General features: G+C 40.8%; 1 protein-coding gene across 1 annotated transcript in view; it reads left to right on the top strand.

Moving 5' to 3' along the window:
* The first annotated feature begins 1554 nt into the window (after positions 1-1554).
* The window catches only part of LOC121383515, a 53332-nt gene continuing 30537 nt past the window's right edge, over positions 1555-24349 (top strand). Inside the window, exons 1-7 of the mRNA XM_041513586.1 lie at positions 1555-1636; positions 2977-3139; positions 7238-7382; positions 11278-11432; positions 13204-13441; positions 22414-22519; positions 22920-23016. Of these exons, the coding sequence (XP_041369520.1) occupies positions 1555-1636; positions 2977-3139; positions 7238-7382; positions 11278-11432; positions 13204-13441; positions 22414-22519; positions 22920-23016 (986 nt within the window). The remainder of the gene's footprint in view (positions 1637-2976; positions 3140-7237; positions 7383-11277; positions 11433-13203; positions 13442-22413; positions 22520-22919; positions 23017-24349) is intronic.

The following is a 24349-nucleotide window of genomic DNA, read 5'->3' as shown; positions in this document are numbered from 1 at the left end:
GAGAGAGAGAGAGAGAGAGAGATGGAAAGGCACAGAGAAACAGATGTAGCACTTGGCCTTGCACTGAGCCAAAAGGGAGTGTATTTGAAGGGGTGGGGGAGGTACCACTGTCAGTTCGATGGTCTGGGGTGGATGAAAATACATGTTTTTCAGTGCCCAAACCCTCAAAACATATTTAACTTCAGGTGTTAAAATACGGCATTTCCAGCTTTTTGAATACGGTAAAGAAAAATATTTGGTTGGGGGGGGGGGGGGGGGGTGGTAGGCAGTACTGAATTGTGAAAAAGGGAGCACTTGGGTTTTTTGGGTTTTTTTTTGAGAGGACAGGTCTCACTAGTCCCCTCCTTTGGATCCGTCCTTAAAGAATTAATCACTATTAGATATATTTATTATATTGTCCATTAACTGCTGTATTCGTAACAATGAACCTAATTCTGTAATAAGTAGACAATACAGGACCGTAACTAGGATTTTTTGTTTGGGGGGCAACTGAGTACTAGTAGTTACTAATATAAAACTCCTTAAACGGTTAAAGGGACATACCCTAGTTTCAGCCATGAAAATGCACACTAAATTTTAGTAAATCTACAAAACTGTAACACATTTGAATAAAGTTACAATTAAGTGAAACATGAGTTTTTGACTTTGAAATTGTGAAATACCCTCTAAAATAGACCAAACCTCGACTCCGTAACTGTTACTTCTCAGACGCACGCGTTTTTAAACATAAGAGAAATGCATTTTGTGATATTAAAAACACCAGCATTACCAAAAACACTTCGAATATACGGAAGTGGATAATATAAACAATACAATCTAAGTAAAGTGTGATTTCAGTTACCAAAAACGGCTCTAATAGTAAAAAATATGCCTTAGTGTTTAAAAACTAGGGTATCTCCCTTTAAGAAGAGAATTTTCTTTAAGTTTCTATAATTTTTTGTTGATTTTTTGCCCCTTACCCCCCTCCTCCCCCCTCCGCTAGCTACGGCCCTGCAATACATATTCACATTATTTTAGAAAATATTATACTTTAACATTTTCTAATTAAATAAAACTGTAACTAAATCGTAAACATAACGTATTTGTGAACCGATTGAGATCGAACTTCCCAGTCGAGGCATGGGATTTTTAATCCAGATACCTACTCCAAACCCTGCGTGAGTGCTCCGCAAGGCTCAATGGGTATGTGTAAATCACTTGCACCGACCAGTGATCCATAACTGGTTGAACAAAGGCCATGGTTTGTGCTATCCTGCCTGTGGGAAGCGCAAATAAAAGATCCTTGCTGCTAATCGGAAAGAGTAGCCCGTGTAGTGGCGACAGCGGGTTTCCTCTCAAAATCTGTGTGGTCCTTAACCATATGTCTGACGCCATATAACCGTAAATAAAATGTGTTGAGTGCGTCGTTAAATAAAACATTTCTTTCCATTATAGCCAAAGATTGTCATCTTATTTAAGTGTATGTATCTGCAAATCAGCGACTGGGAAATGTTAGTGGGTTATCTGTGCAGGGATAGATGTTATCTTGGTTTAACGTAATCTGCTTGGTCACACATGAGACTGACAGTTAGTCGAGAGTCCGACATGGCAGCCACTGAGACATGGTCGAGTCTAGCTCTACTGATTTTGGTCGGAAGTAAGAATATTATTTATTTACTTAGTTACTTTGCCGTTTTATTTATCTGTTTATCTATTTTATATTAGTAGATGCAGATTTTGTTTTAATGGGAGGAGGTGCACCTTAAAACAAGGGTACCGACAGTATTCCGAAGTATATATACATAATATAATATGTAAACGTCCATATGCATATTAAGAGTAATATGCATAAACATATACATCCATATACATGTATATCCATCCATCATCCATCCGTCCATCCATCCATCATCTATCCGTCCATCCATCCATCAATACACACACATCCATCCATCCATCCATCCATCCATCCATTCCATCCATTTTATCCATCCATCCATCCATCCATCCATCCGTCCATCCGTCCGTCCGTCCGCCGTATCTTAAATGACACCTCATGCATAATCTAAGTTAGGGAAGCTATTAATCGCTCTACTTATTTTGATTTTCATAGCGAGGTCTGACAATGGTAACATTAGGTGCAAAGGTGCTTATGTTAGCGAACATTAACTGAAGTAGAACGTATATAAAATGTATATCTCAAGTCACACAATCCGAGCAATTTAAATATCACTAGATGTAAACCGTGCTTAGCACTGAACAGTTTAGATAGGGTGTGATGGCCTTACACTGGGCTCCCCCCCCCCCCCCCCAAAAAAAAAATAATAAAAAAAAATACACCCCTCCACCCCTTCCCCTAAAACCCCCAAAAACAAAACAAAAATGCCATGTAGATAGCCAACCCCATTAGCCAAAGCTATATACACGGCCGCCAAGTATACAGCCACTTATGTTACTGTTGTATTTATGGAATTCATCTGTGTATGCACTAATTAGTATGATGTGTATTCGGTAGTCGACTGGACCCGAGTTTAAAGTGCGGCATCGGGTAAATGTTCATATAGACTGGATGCGGCGCGTGCGTGCGGTCCAGCTAAAACAAAAATCGAAATGCATTAGTTTCAATAAGAGCGTCTAGACTGGAAGCGTGCGATGAAATAATGGTATATATATATTATATTATATGGTTGGTGTATATGCGCAAAACGTAAGCCGTAGACGCATCAAACACAATATGATCGGATCGCACGCACGCGCCGCATCCAGTTTATATGAGCGTTAAATACTGGAAGTAGAAAGAAGGCGGTCGGCGATGCAGATGAAAAGAGAAGCGATCAGTACAATGGAAAACTATAAAATTACATTGCGTATTATATTATAGATAGACTATTGATTAGTAAGTCGACTGTCGTGCTAAAGTAGCCTGTCTTTAAAATTACAAATTCATATCAAATGTTGAAGGTTAGGTCAGCTATCGGAGTTCTATTTACTTTACAGCAGCTGTCGGGCACGTGGACAGCGATCGCTTCGTTATCGACATTTCCACAGACGGGACCTACAGCATCCTCGTCAACGGCGTCACCTGGTTACGTAGCGCGCCAACCTTTTTCAACGCGGCTGGAAAGACGTACTCTTTGGGTGATAAAACGTTAAAGATAAGGTATTCTATATATAATGTATTATATACAAGACTTGCAAATTGGCAAACAAATATGCAGTAGTTAGATTTTTGTTGTTTTTTGTTTTGGTGGGTTTATTATATTATATATGTATATATATATATATATATATATATATATATATATATATATATATATATATATATATATATATATATATATATATATTCTTCAAAAAAGTAGGTGAAACTCTAATAAGAATTTACAACTGCCAAAATTGTAAGGTATATTAGCTGTCGGGAATGGTTATATCATAATAGTTAATTAATTGGGCAAACATTACAACCGGTAGTTCAATATTACAGTAAGTTTTATGACCACCAAAGATCTTGAAGGACGATTGGGGTCAGATGTGAAATTTGAAAGTTGACGGGTTTTTTTATCAGTAGTGGGTGATACCGCCACGATGTGTCAGACGACGAGGCATACTGCGTATGAGTCTCCCAATGGCCATTTAAGGGAGTCTGTTTATCTCCTCTTGCAGCGCCTGACGAAGTTCCCCTAACGTGGTTGGCGGTCTTTGACGTTGACGCACACGTCTCCCTATCATATCCCAGACGTGTTCAATGGGGGAAAGGTCTGGGCTCAATGCTGGCCATGGCATTCGATAGATGTAGTGCTGCTGGAGGTGAGCATTTACGATTCGTGCACGATGAGCTCGGGCACTTTCGTCCTGAAAAACAAAACGTCGACTCAAAACGGGACGACAAAGGGTGCAGCATGACTATAGCCCGTAGACGCTCATCGCGTTGAATACGCCGCATCGCAAATTCAAACAATAAAATGACTAAAAACAAAACAATAACAGCTGTATGATCAACAGAATGAAAAAGATTGACAGAAATAATGTTCCACAGTGATTAATCGACCTTCCTGGAAATTGTTAAAATCGAGAATGACACCTCACGCACGTGTACGGGGCAACTGCGTGATGCACGTGCAAACTATGGAATGTGTTTCAGTGTGTTGATATAAACAGACCCGAACGTTCTTTACTAGGATGTCTCTGGTCAAAACGTATGTTCGGTCTAATAGTTGATATGAACATTAATATTTCAGGTTCCCCTACTTTTTTGAAGAATATATACTGAACAAAAAACGAAACTTCCGATTTGTACATATAGTATTTGTTGTGTTAAAGAATTCATTGTGTAATGAAATTATATAGGTAGTATTAGCCTTGAGCTGTATTATCAGGATTCATGAATTTTATCGATTATTTTTGCACTGCTAATCGTCGACAACGTGAAATTCAATTTGCACGTGCATGCATGGTTCGACATGTCCCGTGTAGTATTCGGTCAATTTGTTTTACTTGTCTTACTGACATTGTTGTCAAGTGAACGAAAACGCTTAAAAATTTGTAATTTTTTTTTTACGTTTTTTACATTGTAGCATTTTTAGTATGCCAAGAATACCCAACAATTTACGCGAACGGGCGATTGGCATGTTTGATGCTGGCATGTCGACAGAAGACGTTGCAAGGCATGTTGGGAGTTCTAGTCGAGCGATACGAAATCTTCGCGTAAGATTTCGAACGACAGGAAGCAGCAACAACTTGCCACGTCGTGGACGTCCGCGTGTTACAACGCGTGGTCAAGACCGCTATATCATGAGCACGCATTTGCGCAATCGATTCCAAACTGCCACTGCTACTGTTGCTAACACACCTGGGCTTCATAATAACCGAATCAGTGGGCAAACTGTTCGTAATCGTCTGCGGAAGAACGGTTTACATGCACGACGTCCTTACGTCGGATGTGTTTTAACGCAACGTCATCGTCTAAATCGTCTCAATTGGGCACGTGTACACACTCGTTGGATACGGCGACGCTGGAATACAGGGGTTTGTTTTGGATGAATCCAGATTTTCTTTACAACGTGGTGATGGCAGGGTGCGCGTCTATCGTAGGAGAAATGAACGCTATGCTGACTGTTGTGTTCTTGAACGATATCGTGTCGTGGGTGGGGGTTGTGTCATGGTCTGGGCAGCCATTGCCCATGGTTATCGTTCACCACTAGTCGTCATTGATGGCAATTTAAATGCTCAACGTTACCGCGATGACATTCTCACTCATCACGTCATTCCTCTGTTCCATAACAATGCCAACATCTCGATTTTTCAGCATGATAATGCCACCTCTCATACAGCTATAGACACTGTACATTTTCTTAGGACAAATAACATTGATTTCATTGATGACTGGCCCGCTAAAAGTCCTAATCTCAACCCCATCGAGCATGTCTGGGATAGTCTGGACAAACGATTGAGGCGTCGTCCCAACCATCCCGCTAACGTCATCGAACTTCGTCAAGCGCTCATTCACGAATGGAACAATATTCCACAGGCAGAAATCAACACTTTAGTCAATTCTATGCGCCTGCGATGCACTGCAGTGGTCAATTCAAGAGATGGTCATACCCGTTATTAAGTGGGTGGGTTTTTTTTTAACACCTACCACACTTGGTCAAAATTTCTCCCAGTTTCTGTTAACCTATGGCCATGATTTTTGCACCAAACGGTGCATCATGGAACACTCTTTAAACGCATATATAACAATTATTCCCCCGGTTTGCTTTCATCAAGTTATGTTCAAGCAAAGTTAGTGGAAGTTTCTTATTTTGTTCAGTATATATATATTTCAGGTTCCCTACTTTTTTGAAGAATATATATATATATATATATATATATATATATATATATATATATATATATATATATATATTTGTAAACAACCTTCAGGATATACAACAATTACAATTTGTTCTATTTAACGACAACATTAGCTATTGGATGTCAAACATTAGGTAATTTTGACATATAGTCTTAGAGAGGAAACAAGCAACATTTTTTTTTCATTAGTAGCAAGGGATCTTTTATATGCACGATTAAGCCATAGACATGATAGCACACACTACGGCATTTGATATACCAGTTGTGGTGCACCGGCTAGAACGAGAAATAGCCTCAGGATGTAATGATATGCGTCGGAAGCAGGGAGACCAGGAGGGTACTCTCTCTCCCCCCCCCCCCCCCCCCCTCCTCTTTCTATGAAGATTATGCATCTGCCCACTTCTCAGTTGAAAGACGATTAATATATCTGGCCCCTTCAGTTACTGGCATCTTCAGACGCACATAAGACTGGAAGGTACTGGGTTCGCAGCCGGTACCGGCTCCCACCCAGAGCGACTGGTATAAGGCCAATAGACAGACCTCTCTCTCACTAACCACTGACAACTGACCACTAATCTACTACAGTTAGCCCAGATGGATGAGGTGTGCGTATGCCCAAGACAACGTGCTTGAACCGTAATTGGATAGAAGTACGGCAATAAGTGTAAATACTGGAGAAACCCAATCTAATTAAAATTAGCTCCACTATTACATGTGGATCTAACACCAGCCAGTTGGAGCTCATGTCCACCAATCAAAACCTTACTTGCAGAATCCTGTCAGTGATTTAAAACTAACAACACTGCGTAGTCCCCAATGTCCTGTAACATTTCGTCTGTAAATAATAATTTAAATATTGACCAATCATACTTCGCCTTTTATAACGTTATTTGGGAGCATACAAATTCTAAAAATATCGGGCGAGTCTATTTTAGTGGCCGTAGTACAGCGAACCATACCAATACGTACGAGGTGGGTTATCAGTCTTCAATTTTACATTAAAAATTATTTATTTATTTATATATATAAAACAAAACAAAAAATAAATCAGGCTTCAGTTTTACATTACAAATTATTTATTTTATAAAATAAAACATGTTTTAAGGCATTCGTAATTCACACGAAACATGTCGTATACCCTCAGGATAATTCGGAATGTTTTCAAATTATTTTTAAATCACTGGCAGGATTCTGCAAGTAAGGTTTTGATTGGTGGACATGAGCTCCAACTGGCTGGTGTTGGATCCACAGATTGGGAGAAACCATAAATAGAATACACTTTTCATTTCTCACTAGACATTCCTAGTTTTAGCTAGATAACATTTCGAATATACTTTTTGTTTCACTAATAAACATTCTAATTTCAATGAACTATTTCTGTTTATTATTTTACTTTCACATGAAGGTCCATCACATTGAGCAGTGGTAGTGACAAGCTGGGACAGTGGAAGGACGACTGCACGCATTTCACAGCGAGGAATTACAACATCACAGGCTGTATCAGAACATATCCCACGCACCCAGACCTACCTGTTGTAATCTTCAGACAGGTAGATCTATCAGGACACCCTGTGCACCCAGACCTACCCGTTATAATCTTCAGATAGGTGGATCTATCAGGACATTCTCCGTGCACCCAGACCTACCCGTTATAATCTTCAGATAGGTGGATCTATCAGGACATTCTCCGTGCACCCAGACCTACCCGTTATAATCTTCAGATAGGTGGATCTATCAGGACATTCTCCGTGCACCCAGACCTACCCGTTATAATCTTCAGACAGGTAGATCTATCAGGACATAGCCCGTGCACCCAGACCTACCCGTTATAATCTTCAGACAGGTAGATGTATCGGAACATACCCCGTGCACCCAGACCTACCCGTTATAATCTTCAGACAGGTAGATATATCGGAACATACCCCGTGCACCCAGACCGACCCATTGTAATCTTCAGACAGGTAGATATATCGGGACATACCCCGTGCACCGAGACCTACCCGTTATAATCTTCAGACAGGTAGATCTATCAGGACATTCTCCGTGCACCGAGACCTACCCGTTATAATCTTCAGACAGGTAGATCTATCAGGACATTCTCCGTGCACCCAGACCTACCCGTTATAATCTTCAGACAGGTAGATCTATCAGGACATACCCCGTTATACCAGAGACCTACCCGTTATAATCTTCAGACAGGTAGATATATCGGAACATACCCCGTGCACCCCCGTTATAATCTTCGACCGACCCATTGTAATCTTCAGACAGGTAGATATATCGGGACATACCCCGTGCACCGAGACCTACCCGTTATAATCTTCAGACAGGTAGATCTATCAGGACATACCCCGTGCACCCAGACCTACCCGTTATAATCTTCAGACAGGTAGATCTATCAGGACATACCCCGTGCACCCAGACCTACCCGTTATAATCTTCAGACAGGTAGATCTATCAGGACATACCCCGTACACACAGACCTACCCGTTATAATCTTCAGACAGGTAGATATATTGGAACATACCCCGTGCACACAGACCTAACCGTTATAATCTTCAGACAGGTAGATCTATCAGGATATACCCCGTACACACAGACCTACCCGTTATAATCTTCAGACAGGTAGATCTATCAGACACCCAGACCTACCCGTTGTAATCTTCAGACAGGTAGATATATCAGGATATACCCCGTACACACAGACCTACCCGTTATAATCTTCGGACAGGTAGATCTATCAGGATATACCCCGTACATCCTGACGTACCCGTTATAATCTTCAGACAGGTAGATCTACCAGGACATACCCCGTGTACACATACCTACCCGTTATAATCTTCAGACAGGTATATCTATCAGGACATACCCCGTGCACCCAGACCGACCCGTTATAATCTTCAGACAGGTAGATCTATCAGGATATACCCCGTACACACAGACCTACCCGTTATAATCTTCGGACAGGTAGATCTATCAGGATATACCCCGTACACACAGACCTACCCGTTATAATCTTCAGACAGGTAGATCTATCAGGACATACCCCGTACACACAGACCTACCCGTTATAATCTTCAGACAGGTAGATCTATCAGACACCCAGACCTACCCGTTGTAATCTTCAGACAGGTAGATCTATCAGGATATACCCCGTACACACAGACCTACCCGTTATAATCTTCGGACAGGTAGATCTATCAGGATATACCCCGTACACACAGACCTACCCGTTATAATCTTCAGACAGGTAGATCTATCAGACACCCAGACCTACCCGTTGTAATCTTCAGACAGGTAGATCTATCAGGACATACCCCGTACACACAGACCTACCCGTTATAATCTTCAGACAGGTAGATCTATCAGACACCCAGACCTACCCGTTGGACAGGTAGATACCCCGTGCACACAGACCTACCCGTTATAATCTTCAGACAGGCAGATCTATCAGACACCCAGACCTACCCGTTGTAATCTTCAGACAGGTAGATCTATCAGGATATACCCCGTACACACAGACCTACCCGTTATAATCTTCAGACAGGTAGATCTATCAGGACATACCCCGTGCACCGAGACCTACCCGTTATAATCTTCAGACAGGTAGATCTATCAGGACATACCCCGTGTACACAGATCTACCCGTTATGATCTTCAGACAGGTAGATCTATCAGGACATACCCCGTGCACCCAGAGCGTTATAATCTTCAGACAGGTAGATCTATCAGGACATACCCCGTGCACCCAGACCTACCCGTTATAATCTTCGGACAGGTAGATCTATCAGGACATACCCCGTGTACACAGATCTACCCGTTGTAATCTTCAGACAGGTAGATCTATTAGACATACCCCGTGCACCCAGACCTACAGGCAGATCTTATAGCTAAACCATATAGTTAAATGTTCTGGAGAGAGATTGCTTATAAACAATTTCACAAGTCAGGCTCATGGTCAGGAAACCGTTCGGGAGGAGGGGTCTAGACTGTGGCGAACGAAGGTTTTAGGAGGGGAGGGGGGATCGGGTAATACCCACCGGAAAAAAAACCCCATGGAAACAAAATAGAAATTTCACTTGAAGCAGAGGGGTCCCAAGCCACACAATCGCCCACTAGGTTCCATCCCATCGAATGATCCCATCTAAACACATCCATTTAAAGTTATTAGCTAAAACCTGTTGAGAAACCGACCGCGAGAGTTCAACCTCTTGAATATGCTTTGACAGGTACCCAGCGATACCTCAATAACAACAGACATGTAACTCACGTCTAACACTGGGGTAAAACAAATAGGCTTAGAAAGGAAAAGCAACATTCAAGTCTGTAGAAAATAGTTAGTGATAGATTGGGGTAGGAGGTATAACGATTAATATTGGAAATAGAACAGAAGGACGCGGACTATTTATTAAAGGTTAGGGGCCTATTAAGCTTTTCAATGGCACATATTAGCATTACAATACATAGAGGATATTTCATGTTTTTTTGTCAAATGTAACTTATATCTCATCGAGTGAAGTTTGCAATCATATCTCATGAGTCGCGCTTGCGCGACGAATGTGATATGATTGCAAACTTTACGAGATGAGATATAAATCATATTTGACCAAAAAAACAAAAAAACAAAAAAAACATGCATTTTTTTCTATGTTATATAACTTAGATAACTTTTGGCAATTTACCTCTTTTTTTAAATGGTAGTAGCAAAATAGCTCCGGCTTTCTTACAGTGAAGATAACACTTTCTACAGTGACGATAATACATTTTAGACTGAAATAGTGAAATTTTCACTCTAAAATGTGTTATCGTCACTGAGTGACTGATAACACTTTTATTTCACTGATATTTTAAGATATTTCACTGATGTTATACAATAAAATTTAAAAACAAACCATTTGGTCGACCGATCAACCCTGTGAAATATGTTTACCAAAAATTCTGATGTACGTGTGGGTTTTTTTTGTGGGGTTATGTGTGTGTGTGTGTGTGTGTGTGTGCGTGCTTGCATGCGTGTGTGGGTTTTAAAATTACAAATGACATTAATCATGCTAAAATATTTCATCACGGTTCATGGTTCCAGATAAGCACTCCACATTTGAACCCGAAAGTCAAATTTCGGAGACTAAATGTTAAGTAACGTTACATTTCTGTGTTAATTCTTTTTACACCATTCGTGGTGAATCTAATGGGTTATGAGACATGTAAGCTTCATAATAATTAGCGATATTGTAACAGATTGATGCACTGGCTACAAAAGACCTATCTACAAAGTGGTTTAATTGAATTACTAGCATTTAAATCAGTGCTCCACAACTGTTATATCAAACGTCGTGTTGTTTGTTATGCTCTCTGTGATAAAGTGCGTGTACATATACATGTAAAAGTTCCCCACAATATATATTATATGACCGAGATGACAGCGTATATCTGATATGCATATTTCAGATTTATGAGGATACAGTTGACGGTACAAGTTCCGGTGATACAAACGGCGTGATATCCGGTTTCCCATCTTTCCAAGTGGCAAACACCTCGGCTTCCCTTGGTTTCTTGTCTTATGGAGGCGACATGTTTGGAGGAACAGCAATCAAATATGGCAGGTGACCATCAAAATTTACTTAATTATTGGTTGTTGGTACATGTACACATTTTTAAAAAGTACAATTTTCTGTCAATGAAGTACAATTTTGACTCTAACCAGGGCCGTACCCTGACCAAAATCCATGGGGGGGGGGGGGGGGGGGGGGCGGCACTAAATTTTATAAATAATTTTTAACATACTATAAAGATTAAACATTTCTATGCTATTACTGGAGATATATAAAAAAAAAAAAAAGGACAAGATTCTCAGGGGGGGCAGCTGCCCCCCCCCCCCGCCCCCCCGGAGGGTACGGCCCTGCTAACCTGATTATAACAACACTTTAGAGGAAACTGACTAAAAATATATATTTTTCACTTTTCTTAACATTTCTTAAAAAAGTTCTTTATATTTGCACATAAATTCTAAAGTTGGATAATTATTGGTTTTTGTTACTCAGAAAATATATCATATATGTTATAGTATTTCCCGATATTTCGACTTTTTTTTTAACTGTCTTAGTCGTCTTCATAAGAAAGATAGATGTAATTCGACAATTTAAGTTAATAATGCCTTGACTGTATACTTTCAACCGGTAAGCACTGCTTTTCATTCATCGAGTTAACATATCGGTTAATTCATAGACAAAAATTGTTCCACTTTTTGACGTTGTATACGGGGGAAAAATGTGAACAAGAGAACATAAAACATTTGCACAAAAAAACTAGTTTATTATATTGTTTATTAATGGCTAAAGTTTTACATCGTTGTATACTTTACTTTTAAAATAGTAAATGATTAAAACATTTAATTAAAAAAAATCCTATACGATTGAGAACCTACTAAAAACACACTCAGGCGCGTGCGCAGCGGTGGGGGGTTGGGGTCGACCCCCCCCCCCCCCCCCCCCGCTCAAAGCGAAAAAACAAAATTCATGTCCCGATTTTTTACATTCCTGTGAATGGATATGGAAGTACTGAGATGTTATCGGGCTTCGCCAGACACCTCGACCCCCCCCCCCCCCCCCCCCGCAAAATTTCCTGCGCGCGCCCCTGATACTGTACATAATAAAACGACGACCGTCTTTTACTACAAACCATAGTTTTTATTTCACTCTGAAAGAAAACCGTACATGCTCTAGTAGAAGCACATGATGAGTTAATGACCCATCGTATATGTTGAGTTGCTTCTTAATAGTATAGCATTTTTGGATATTAAGTTTTGTATCTTGGATATTAAGTTTTGTATCGTACACCATTTTCTACTATCGACAGACATCATCAACTGGTTTTGTTCAAATTTTCAATGTGCTATTTTGCATACTTTTTCCGCTATTCAAATTCAGAAAGCCGGATACTTTTTTCACGAATCACCCATATAGGCCTATGGTGAAGACCTACAACGAGAGAAGGGCGCGATTTAGCTCAGTCGGTTGAGTGCTCGCTTGAGGTGCTTGCGGCGGAGGATCGAACCACTTCGGTGGATCCATTCACCTGATTGTTTTTTTCTCGTTCCAACTAGTGCACCACAACTGGTAAAAGGCCGTGGTATGTGCTTTCCTGTAATATAAAAGAAAAAATGTAACTGATTTCCTCTGATGACTACGTGTCAAAATTACCAAATGTTTGACATCCAATAGCCAATAATGAATTAATTAATGTACTCTAGTGATGTCATTAAACAAAACAAACTTTAACAACGATAGAAATATTCCATCTAGACAACGCAAAACAAAATGTTATATTTATAAGGGGCCAGTTATATTAATTATCCTATGTATCTTGTTCTTTCAGATGGCCCTCGGACAACTCGCGGATTAACAGCGGACTAGAAGGAGGTCCAGTGGTCATGTTTGACACACTTAAAAACGTCCTAATTACAGCTCCATTTAACGAGTTCATGGCCGCAAGTGTATTCAGTGACGTCAGAAACTCCAGAGTGAGCTGGGGCATCATGGGAGGTGTTGACAGAGTACCTAGCGGATACGTTTATCAGACAATCATGTACTACGGTGATGATGGAATAAATACGGTAAATATTAAAGAGGGGAGATAACCAACATTTAATTATGTAAGCGACACCCATGTCCAAAGTGGGATATATTACCAATATAAAGTGCTTCGGACTAATTTAAAGAAAACAAAGAGTACGTTTATGAGAGATAACCAAATCCTTCAAAGTTTGATAAAAAGACCTAAAGACTATCAGAGGAAAATTTCCCGTATAGAAAGCTAAACAGAATCTGAAACAATGGCTCAACTGCTCTACCATACATATGTTTTCCGCCCATAACATAATCTTAAATATATTGTGGCTCAGTGGCTCATATACGAGACTCTATATATTATTTCCCGGCATACAGTCGCAGTCGCCTCTAGTGACGCTGTAACACAGTTCCTTATGCGTAGCTGGATATCCGAATCCAAAAGGTTCCCAGCTGCTGTCAATATTCCATTCGTTTGTGTACTTCTTCCATCTGTAGTAATGGTTTCACAAGTGATGCATGATCTACACCGTGAGCATTGTCTTGTACAAGAGTTTTATTTTTAGTTGCCCAGTTGCTAATTTTTGGATGTTTTTCGAGTAATGCAAAATCACTATCTTGAGCGGATCTTGTTCAGCGCTGTTAGCCGAGAGGTTTTCGTCACTGCTTACTCAGTAACTGGGTTGCTCCTTAATTGCTGGGGGGGGGGGGGGGGGGGGGGGGGGGACGTAGCTAAGTGGAACAGCGTTCGCTCGATGCGCGGTCGGTGTGGGATCGATCCCCGTCAGTTGGCCCATTGGGCTATTTCTTGTTCCAGCCAGTGCACCACGACTGGTATATCAAAGGCCGTGGTATGTGTTATTCTGTCTGTGGGGTGATGCATATAAAAGATCCCTTGCTGATAATCGGAAAGAGTAGCCCATGAAGTGGCGACAGCGGGTTTCGTCTCTCAATATCTGTGTGGTCCTTAACCATATGTCTAACCCCATATAACCGTAAATAAAATAAAACATTTCCTTCCTTCCTTAATTGCTACTGGCTTGTGATGACCTTCCTCCTCTTGCTATGAGGCGGTACGTAGCCCAGTGGTGAAGCGCCTGCCAGACGCGCGGTCGATCTAGGATCGGAGGGCCCATTAGGATATTTCTCGCTACAGCCACTGCTCCACAAGTGGTATGTACTATCCTGTCTGTGGGATGCTACATATAAAATATCCCTTGCTGCTAATCGAAAAGAATATTCCATAGCGTGGCGGCGGCGAGTTTCCTCTCTCGTTATCTGTGTGAACCTCAAACATATGTCTGATGCCATATAACCGTTATTAAAATGTGTTGATCGTCGTTAAATAAAGCATTCCATTTTTCTTTCCTTTTGTCATGCCTCTTGCCTTGGGAGCCACTTGCTTAACTAGTGACTCACCACTACCAGCTGAAGCTAAAGCTGAACTGTGAGGAGACTTAGGGTTGGCTGGTGAATCCATAGCATCTCTCATGTGCACCAACGCAGATGGAACTGCCACTGGTAGTTGAGCAATTGGTTTTGAGCATCCCCATGTCGATATCTGGGGTTTTCACTTCTTCCTTTCCTTGGTCTTACCCTTGTCATTATCTTCCTAGCAATACACTTCTCGTAGAAGTAGATGTATAACCCAAATGCGATGTGTATCACACGTTAGAACTTTATACTGCCGCTTATAATTACAGTTAAAAATAAAATGTGTTTGTGCTAAATCAGGGCCCCGTTTTACGTAGCGATCTTAGCACTAAGATCACCTTAAGTGCATTAGGTAGCTATACATTTACGGTGATCTTAGTAATAAAATCGCTTTGTAAAACGGGGCCCAGGACTGTAGCTAGCGGGGGGTGGGGGAGGGGGCATTTATATTTCAAGAAAATTCTTTTCTTAACCGTTTAAGGAGTTTTAGACTATTAACTACTCAATTGCCCCCCCCCCCCCAAAAAAAAAAAAAATCCTAGTGTGACGGTACATGCTCTTAATTTTGTTTTCGCCTGTGGCGATATTAATTGTGTTAGAGGGCCGTGTGCAGTTTCAATGCACTTAGCCCAGGTGGGCAACTTATTACGTAATACTTCTGCGCGACGGTCCTCGAGCTGTACTTCTAACACACACCCAGCCAGGTGCGGAGGCCATGTGGCGAGTAGTAACGTAATACCTCCGCGGGTGCGGTTTTTACAACCGTGATTTGGCGACGATGGCGACAGCCAGTCTGACGATCAGAGAAAAATATAATAATATATACTTTATATAAGATCGTATCTCTGATCATACCTAGACGAGCCAACGCGGGTATATACTGCCTGTTACAGAGAGATCTAATAGATATACAGTTAGGAGAGATATTTGGACAATCGTGTTTTATTCAGTTACGGGTATTATAGAATCCCCGTGACAGGAGTAGAAAATTGGGGCGCTCGTCCCGGATCTGAAACGGGACATGCATATATAAAAAAAAGTATTGTTTGTAAATGGGGGCTTTATAAATTATTTTTACAAATACTAGAAGTAGCAACGTTGTTCACTAGAAAATTAATTAATAATAAGTGCGTCATATCTAAACATAGATAAGAATTTGCTGGATAGGCCTACGCTCAGTGTAGTGGGGATTAAGCGAGCACGTAAGGCCGGGTTAGTTGAAATCGCGGGTGAGCGAGAAATTGATTTAACATCAGCTAAAACCTTAGGAGATATAAGGACAATTATTATCCAGGAAGTTTTTGGTGATAGTCCTGTTATGGAAGACAGTGAGATTGTTCCAGAGATAGAGATAAATGAGTTAAGTGTGGAACAACAATTAGCTTTTAAAAAGCTTGAGTACGAAAGAGAAGAACGTGCATTAGATAGAGAGAGAGATAGAGAAGACAGAGATAGAGATAGGGAAGATAGATAGAGAGAGAGAGAGAGAGAGAGAGAGAGAGAGAGAGAGAGAGAGAGAGAGAGAGAGAGAGAGAGAGAGAGAGGGAGAGAGAGAGAGAGAGAAGAAAGGGAGAGAGAGAGAGAGAGAGAGAGAGAGAGAGAGAGAGAGAGAGAGAGAGAGAAGAGAGAGAGAGAGAAGAGAGTGGTAGAGAAGAGAGAGATAGGGATAGAGAATTCCAGTTAGCAAAATTAAAAGTGGAACATGAGTTAAAGCTGAATACTGAAGAAGTTAGACGTGAGGCAGGAAATGGTTTTAACATGTCGGAGGCTTATAAATCAGTGCCGGTATTTGATGACCAGGAGGTAGATATGTTCTTCCAACTTTTTGAACGGGCCGCTAAGCAGCTAAATTAGCCGCAGTCTAAGTGAACATTGTTAGCCGTGTCTAAGTTTATAATTCAATGAGTGATGAGCGAGCAAGTCAGTACGACCTAGTTAAGGCTGCAGTGTTGAGGACGTATGAATTACGACCTGAGGATTATCGTTTACGGTATAGCGAGTTGAGAAAAACGCAGGGTCAGTCTTATAGTGAGTTTGTGGCTAAGAAGGCAGGGATGTTTGATAAATGGGTGGTTTCTCATCAGGTAGAGTCATATACCGAGTTACGGGAGTTGTTGATCTTACAGGACATTAAAAATGGATTACCAGTTAGCTTACGTATTCACTTAGAGGATCGTGAAGTCAAAAAGATAGAGGAGGCAGGCATAGTGGCAGATGATTACGTGTTAATACACAAAGCTCAGGCAGTACAGGGTAGCTCTTTACAACAGGGTGATAAGAAGAAATTTCAGCCAGGTTTTTCCCGGGAAAGTAACTATCGGGGAGAGTCTTCTAGTTGGTCAGCTAGTCAGGCAAGGAATGCACCTGGTGGGCAAAGTAAGGATAAACCTGCATTATCAGCCAATGCACGAACTTTTCGTCCACATTGCAGTTACTGTAAAAAGGATAACCATCTTGTCGGGGACTGTTTTAAAAGGAAACGCGATAAACCGCACGTGGTCGGTTTAGTGAGGTCAGCTCCGTTAGCGAGAGAGTTAATGGTTAGTCCCATGGCAGAGAAAGTAAACCCGTATGTGTCCACTGGTATGGTTTGTGATGTGAAACAAGAATTGAGTCCTAAGGCAATATCAATCTACAGAGATACCGGGTGTAGTCAGAGTCTGATCACGCAAGAGTGTTTAGATGGTATTGAGAATTCGGATACAGGACGTAGTTTGGCTTTAACCTCAGTTACTGGAGAAAATATGGTTGTCAGGTTACATAAGGTTTTCTTGTGTTCGAAGTTTGTGACGGGACCAGTCATTATGGGTGTTGTGAAGGACTTGCCTTTTGAAAACATAGGAGTTTTGTTGGGTAATGATTTGACTAGTCAATGTTGTCAGCCGCAATGTGACCAATTGTTAATTGAAGACAGCCCTTTACCCATAGAAGAGTGTGAGGTTGATGAGACTAGATATCCTGCGTGTGTAATGACTAGGGCTATGGCCAGTAGGTTAGCACGAGACCCAGAGGATATTTGTGATTTGTCTGATACGTGTGTGAGCCATGAAATTGGAGTGGATGAGGTTATCAGTAAAATGGTAGAATTAAATGTGGTGGAACCTGTTGATCTCCGGCAGAGGGGAAATGAACCAGTTGTGTTTGATAGGGGGGACTTACCTTGTAATAGACAAGAGTTAATCCTAGAGCAGGGGGCTGATCCAAGTTTGTTGGCAGCTCGCACTACATTGTTAACTGAGGGTGAGATGGAGGATCAGATGTCAGGGTATTATATGGACATGGGAGTGTTAATGAATAAGAGTGTGGAAAAGGTTGTGCCTGATAGTGAGGAATGTGTGACACGATGTAGAATTGTGGTGCCCTCTAAGTACCGTCCGTCATTGTTATTGTTAGCACATGTGGACGTGTTTGCTGGCCACTTAGGGTGGAATAAAACTCATAGTAAACTTGCCTCAGAGTTTTATTGGAAGGGAATGTTTGCAGATGTCAGTAAGCATTGTATGTCATGTCATGTGTGTCAGGTTGTGGGCAAACCAAATCAGCTAATTCCTCCCTATCCCCTGCAGAAGGTTCCCATAGTTGGAGAAGCTTTTTCAAAAGTGTTGATTGATGTCGTGGGGCCATTACCGAAAACGCGTTCAGGCAACCAATTCTTGTTAACAATTATGTGCTTAACTACGCGTTTTCCAGAGGCAATTCCCTTAAGGAAGGTTACTGCGTCTGTTGTAGCTAGTGCGCTGCTTAAGTACTTCACGTACACGGGTTTTCCAGGTGAAATTCAAAGCGACCGGGGTACGAACTTTATGAGCAAGTTAATCCAGCAAGTACTGTCTATGTTAGATATACGACAGATTCGTTCTGCTGCATTCCACCCTGAGAGCCAGGGCGCCATAGAACGTTTCCACCAGAGCATGAAAAGTATGCTCCGCTGCCATTGTTTCGACAATGGTACTGACTGGGACCAGTCAATTCCTTTCGTGTTGTTCGCAGCACGGGATGCTAAGCAAGAATCCTTAGGATTCACCCCATTTGACTGGTCTATGGGCATTCAGCCCGAGGCCCTCTCAAATTGGTAAAAGATAGTTGGTTAGACAAGGATAATGCCGAAAACCTGCTGATTTATGTAGGGAGAGTTAGAGATAGGTTGTGGCAGGCGACCGAACTGGCTAGGAAGCATCTGAGCTATGCTCAGAGAAAAATAAAATCAGTGTTTGATAGGAAGGCTAAGAGTCGGGAATTTAAACCAGGGGATAAAATGCTGCTGTACCTTCCCACTAAACGGGGTTCATTACAGAACAGGTATTTCGGTCCCTATGTTGTGCACAAACGGGTTAATGAGACAGGGTATGTGATAAACACTCCTGATAGGGCTAGGAAAAGTAGGTATTGTCACATCAATTTGCTAAAAGGTTATTTTGACAGACTGCCGATTGTTCCAGTGTTGCCTGTCCATATTGAGAGTCACTCAATTTCCTGTGATGACGTCAAGACTGCAGAGATCAAATTAACCAACAGCCAGATTCTAGCAGACTTGAGTTCCTATCTACAGCACCTTGACAGCCCCCAGCGAGCAAAGCTGACTACGTTGATACAAGACAATGTTTCCATTTGTCAGGACTTTCCAACGGTTACCAATACTTTAATCCAGGATGTGCGCTTGGAACCCAACGCTACACCGATTCGACAGCATGCCTATCGGATAAATCCTATAAAACGTGCGGCACTAAAAAAAGAGATAGATTACATGTTGGAACACGACATTCTGGAACCATCAAACAGTCAGTGGGCATCACCTGTTATTCTGATTCAAAAGGGAGATAACAGTTTCCGGGTGTGCGCTGACCTACGTCGCGTGAATCAACTCATCAAGGCAGATACCTACCCTCTACCCCGCCTTGACGATTGCATCGACCGAGTTGGACACGCGCAATACAACACCAAATTGGACCTACTGAAGGGTTTTTATGCCATTCCGTTAACGGAGGAAGCTAAGGACATTCTGGCGATCATCACACCTGACGGCCTCTTCCAATTCCGAGTGATGCCGTTTGGTTTGAAGACTGCCCCTGCTGGCTTTCAAAGGATGATGAACCAGGTGTTATCAGACCTAGAAAACGTCACTGTATATCTGGACGATGTGGTGTTAGCCACCGACACTTGGGATGAACATTTAATCGGGCTACAACAAATATTCAGTCGCCTACAGAAAGCTAACTTGACTGTGAACCTGGGCAAATGTGAATTCGTGAAAGCTTCAGTGACCTACTTAGGTCATACTGTCGGACATGGTTGCGTCGCCCCACTGCAGGCCAAGACACTAAGCATCAGCCAGTATCCTGCACCGACTAACCGTCGTGAAGTTCGCCGGTTCCTTGGTATGGCCGGTTATTATCGTCGTTTCTGTGCTAAATTTGCGACGGTAGCGGCCCCCATCACATCGCTGCTAAAGAAGGAAACGAAGTTCCAGTGGTCAGATGAATGCGAGAAGCCATTTAACCGTCTCAAGCAAATGCTCTCCTCGTCTCCCGTGATGGCAGCACCAGACTACCGAATGCCGTTCAAGCTAGCTGTGGATGCCAGTGACGTGGGAGCTGGAGCTGTGCTGTTCCAGGAAGACGAAAATGGACTGGACCATCCTGTAAGTTTCTTCTCCAAAAAGTTTGACAAACACTAGGTGAACTATTCCACTATAGAGAAGGAAGCTTTGGCCATGGTACAAGCTCTGAAGCATTTTCAGATCTACGTGAAATCGGCAGTGCATCAAGTGGTGCTCTTTACTGATCATAATCCGCTTACCTTCATTCACAGAATGAAAGCCACCAACCAGAGTGTTTTGAGATGGAGTCTTCTTCTGCAGGAATATCCAATTACCATTGAACATATCAAGGGCACATCCAATGTAATCGCTGATGCCCTGTCCCGAAGTTGAACGTTATGATAATGTGTTGACATTCTTGATTTCTGTTTTGTTTTTATATATTTTATTTGTATACCAGGGACTCAGAGACTCAGTGTGATTACTGGTAGTCACCTTATTATCACATGTGTTATAAATGCCCGGATGCGTCGTTTAACGCACTTTTGTTTTAATGTAGTATATTTCCCTATTCCTAGAGTAGAGGAAATATCCTTTTTGAGGTGGGGGTGTGTGACGGTACATGCTCTTAATTTTGTTTTCGCCTGTGGCGATATTAATTGTGTTAGAGGGCCGTGTGCAGTTTCAATGCACTGAGCCCAGGTGGGCAACTTGTTACGTAATACTTCTGCGCGACGGTCCTCGAGCTGTACTTCTAATACACACCCAGCCAGGTGCGGAGGCCATGTGGCGAGTAGTTACGTAATACCTCCGCGAGTGCGGTTTTTACAACCGTGATTTGGCGACGATGGCGACAGCCAGTCTGACGATCAGAGAAAAATATACCGACTCTGGGAGAGGTGGAATATCAGATGATAGGTGAGGTACCGCGTTGTACCCCCAGGCGATATTCGCTGTCTCTGAGAGTTTTGAATAAATAGCTAGGGTTTAGAGATATCGAGGAGAACCATAGGAAGGTATCCCGGGGGAACGTTGTCCGTCCGGACTTTGGTAAATATATTATTTCTGCTCTGTTGTATAACCTTGATGTGATTGATGTGACTTTTAATATTTTAATACTGTATTATACCAATATTATTTAGACAGTGTCTTCGGTCATCTGACGAAGTAAATCGTAGTCTTACTGTTCTATATTTATACGAGTATTTGGTAATATAAAGCTTAGCCAGTCATCCTAGAAGACCTAGGTAAACTGTAGGTTATTGTCTTTATTGTGATAGGTACCAGTATTAATTCTGTGTTACAAGGTTACTGAATGAGTAGTTAGGGTTCATTAAAAATTAACCAGTTAGGAATAGAGCTGTAATTCCTTTATTAATTAAGTTCCCCTGGAAGCGTTTCTCAATTATCACACGTGTGGGTGTTGTGTCACGGTGAAGTGATTAGCATATTGTGTAAACTAGACACCTAGAGATTAACTAATTAAGTGATCAGTTCCTGGGTTGTTATTATTGTTGTTAGTAATTAACTACTGCGGCAGTACATTGGTCTGCGTAGGTTAATACAGATTCCAAAGTGTATTGTGTTTTTGTTGTGTTTTCTAGTGAACTAAACGTGCTATAATAATATATACTTTATATAAGATCGTATCTCTGATCATACCTAGACGAGCCAACGCGGGTATATACTGCCTGTTACAGAGAGATCTAATAGATATACAGTTAGGAGAGATATTTGGACAATCGTGTTTTATTCAGTTACGGGTATTATAGAATCCCCGTGACACCTAGCTACGACTCTGTACATTCTTTATAAAGGTGCATTCTGTACGTTGTAAGTGTCGTATTTCGCTATTTCTACATTCATTTATGATACATAACTATACATTAATCAATCGCATACATAACTTTTGCATAATTAACTCAAAAATATCAAAATTGTAATGTGTTGTTATACTCCGTAAATTGTTTTTGGAAATATATTTGACGAAAATATTAAGTACATAACCTTAGAAAATCATGTTTAAATGCCCTCAGTGTTGTGTTTCAGGCCATGTCTGATTGGGGGATGCTAATGAAAACTTATTATGACAAGAAACCCGACTACAGAGGTACAGATCTCACTCTGGTCTATGTTGGGTACTGGACAGACGGAGGTAATGTAAACACAATCCTCTATAATTTCCTATTTAATCTGTCCACTGACAAACAATTGTTGAAAACACAAAATATACGTAAATATTATTTCTTGTAAATTTCGCCCCAATTCATTTGTTTTTACGGACATAGTTTGATCTTCGTGGTTTTTGTTTTTAAAAATCCCTTTTCTTTAATACATTATTTACTATACATTGCCTCAGACCAACCGATTGATTTATCATTCTGTATTGAATGTATAATTTTTAACTCTGGAAATTCAGGAATTTTTATTTGTTGATTTGATTTGATTTTTTGGGAGAGGGAGGCAAAATCATTAACATATCAGGCTGTATAGTAACAGTGCCTTTTATAATTCTATGCGAGTTTTTACAAAAGACATATTTTAATATGTCACAGGAGCCTACTATTATTACAACACGGAACCCAACAAGACGTACGAACAGACAATTCTTGATGTAAGAGATTACGCCAACAGATCGAACATACCTTACAGGTAAACTTTTAATATTTCGCTTCTATTACCATACGTTCGTTCATTCATTCATATCATATCATATCATATCATATCATATCATATCATATCATATCATATCATATCATATATCATATCATATCATAGAACATACCTTACCTGTATATGTATTCAAATACGTACAATACAACTCGTGATGTGATATGTTTGTATATACATGTGTATGTATTCAGATATGTACAATACAACTCGTGATGTGATGTGTTTGTATATACATGTGTATGTATTCAGATACGTGCAATACAACTCGTGATGTGGTATGTTTGTATATACATTTGTATGTATTCAGATATGTGCAATACAACTCGTGGTGTGGTATCTTTGTATATACATGTATATGTATTCAGACACATACATTGCAAGTGGTGGTGTGGTGTGTTTGTGTATGCATGTGTATATATATTCAGATACGTACAATACAACTCGCGGTGTGGTGTGTTAGTATATACATGTATATGTATTCAAATACGTACAATACAACTCGTGGTGTAGTGTTTTTGTATATATGCATGTGTATGTATTCAGATACGTACAATATAATTCGTAGTGTGGTTTGTTTGTATATACACGTGTATGTATTCAGATATGTACAATACAACTCGTGCAGTGGTATGTTTGTGTATACATGTATATGTATTCAGATACGTACACTCGTGATAAGGTGTGTTTGTATATGCATGTGTATATATATTAGATACATACAATACAACTCGTGGTGTGGCGTGTTAGTATATACATGTGTATGTATTCAGATACGTAAAATACAACTCGCGGTGTGGTGTGTTAGTATATACGTGTGTGTGTATTCAGATACGTACAATACGACTCGCGGTGTGGTGTGTTTGTATATATATATATGTGTGTGTGTTTATTCAGATACGTACAATACGACTCGCGGTGTGGTGTGTTTGTATATATATATATGTGTATGTGTGTGTGTGTGTATTCAGATACGTACAATACAACTCGCGGTGTGGTGTGTTTGTATATACGTGTATGTATTCAGATACGTACAATACAACTCGCGGTGTAGTGTGTTAGTATATACATGTGTATGTATTCAGATACGTACAATACAACTCGTGATGTGGTGTGTTTGTATATACATTTGTATGTATTCAGATATGTGCAATACAACTCGTGGTGTGGTATCTTTGTATATACATGTATATGTATTCAGACACATACATTGCAAGTGGTGGTGTGGTGTGTTTGTGTATGCATGTGTATATATATTCAGATACGTACAATACAACTCGCGGTGTGGTGTGTTAGTATATACATGTATATGTAT

The sequence above is a fragment of the Gigantopelta aegis genome, chromosome 10, assembly GCF_016097555.1.
Source record: "Gigantopelta aegis isolate Gae_Host chromosome 10, Gae_host_genome, whole genome shotgun sequence".
Taxonomy (NCBI): Eukaryota; Metazoa; Mollusca; class Gastropoda; order Neomphalida; family Peltospiridae; genus Gigantopelta; species Gigantopelta aegis.
The sequence above is the reverse complement of the archived record's forward strand: the minus strand, read 5'-3'. Positions and strand labels throughout refer to the sequence as shown.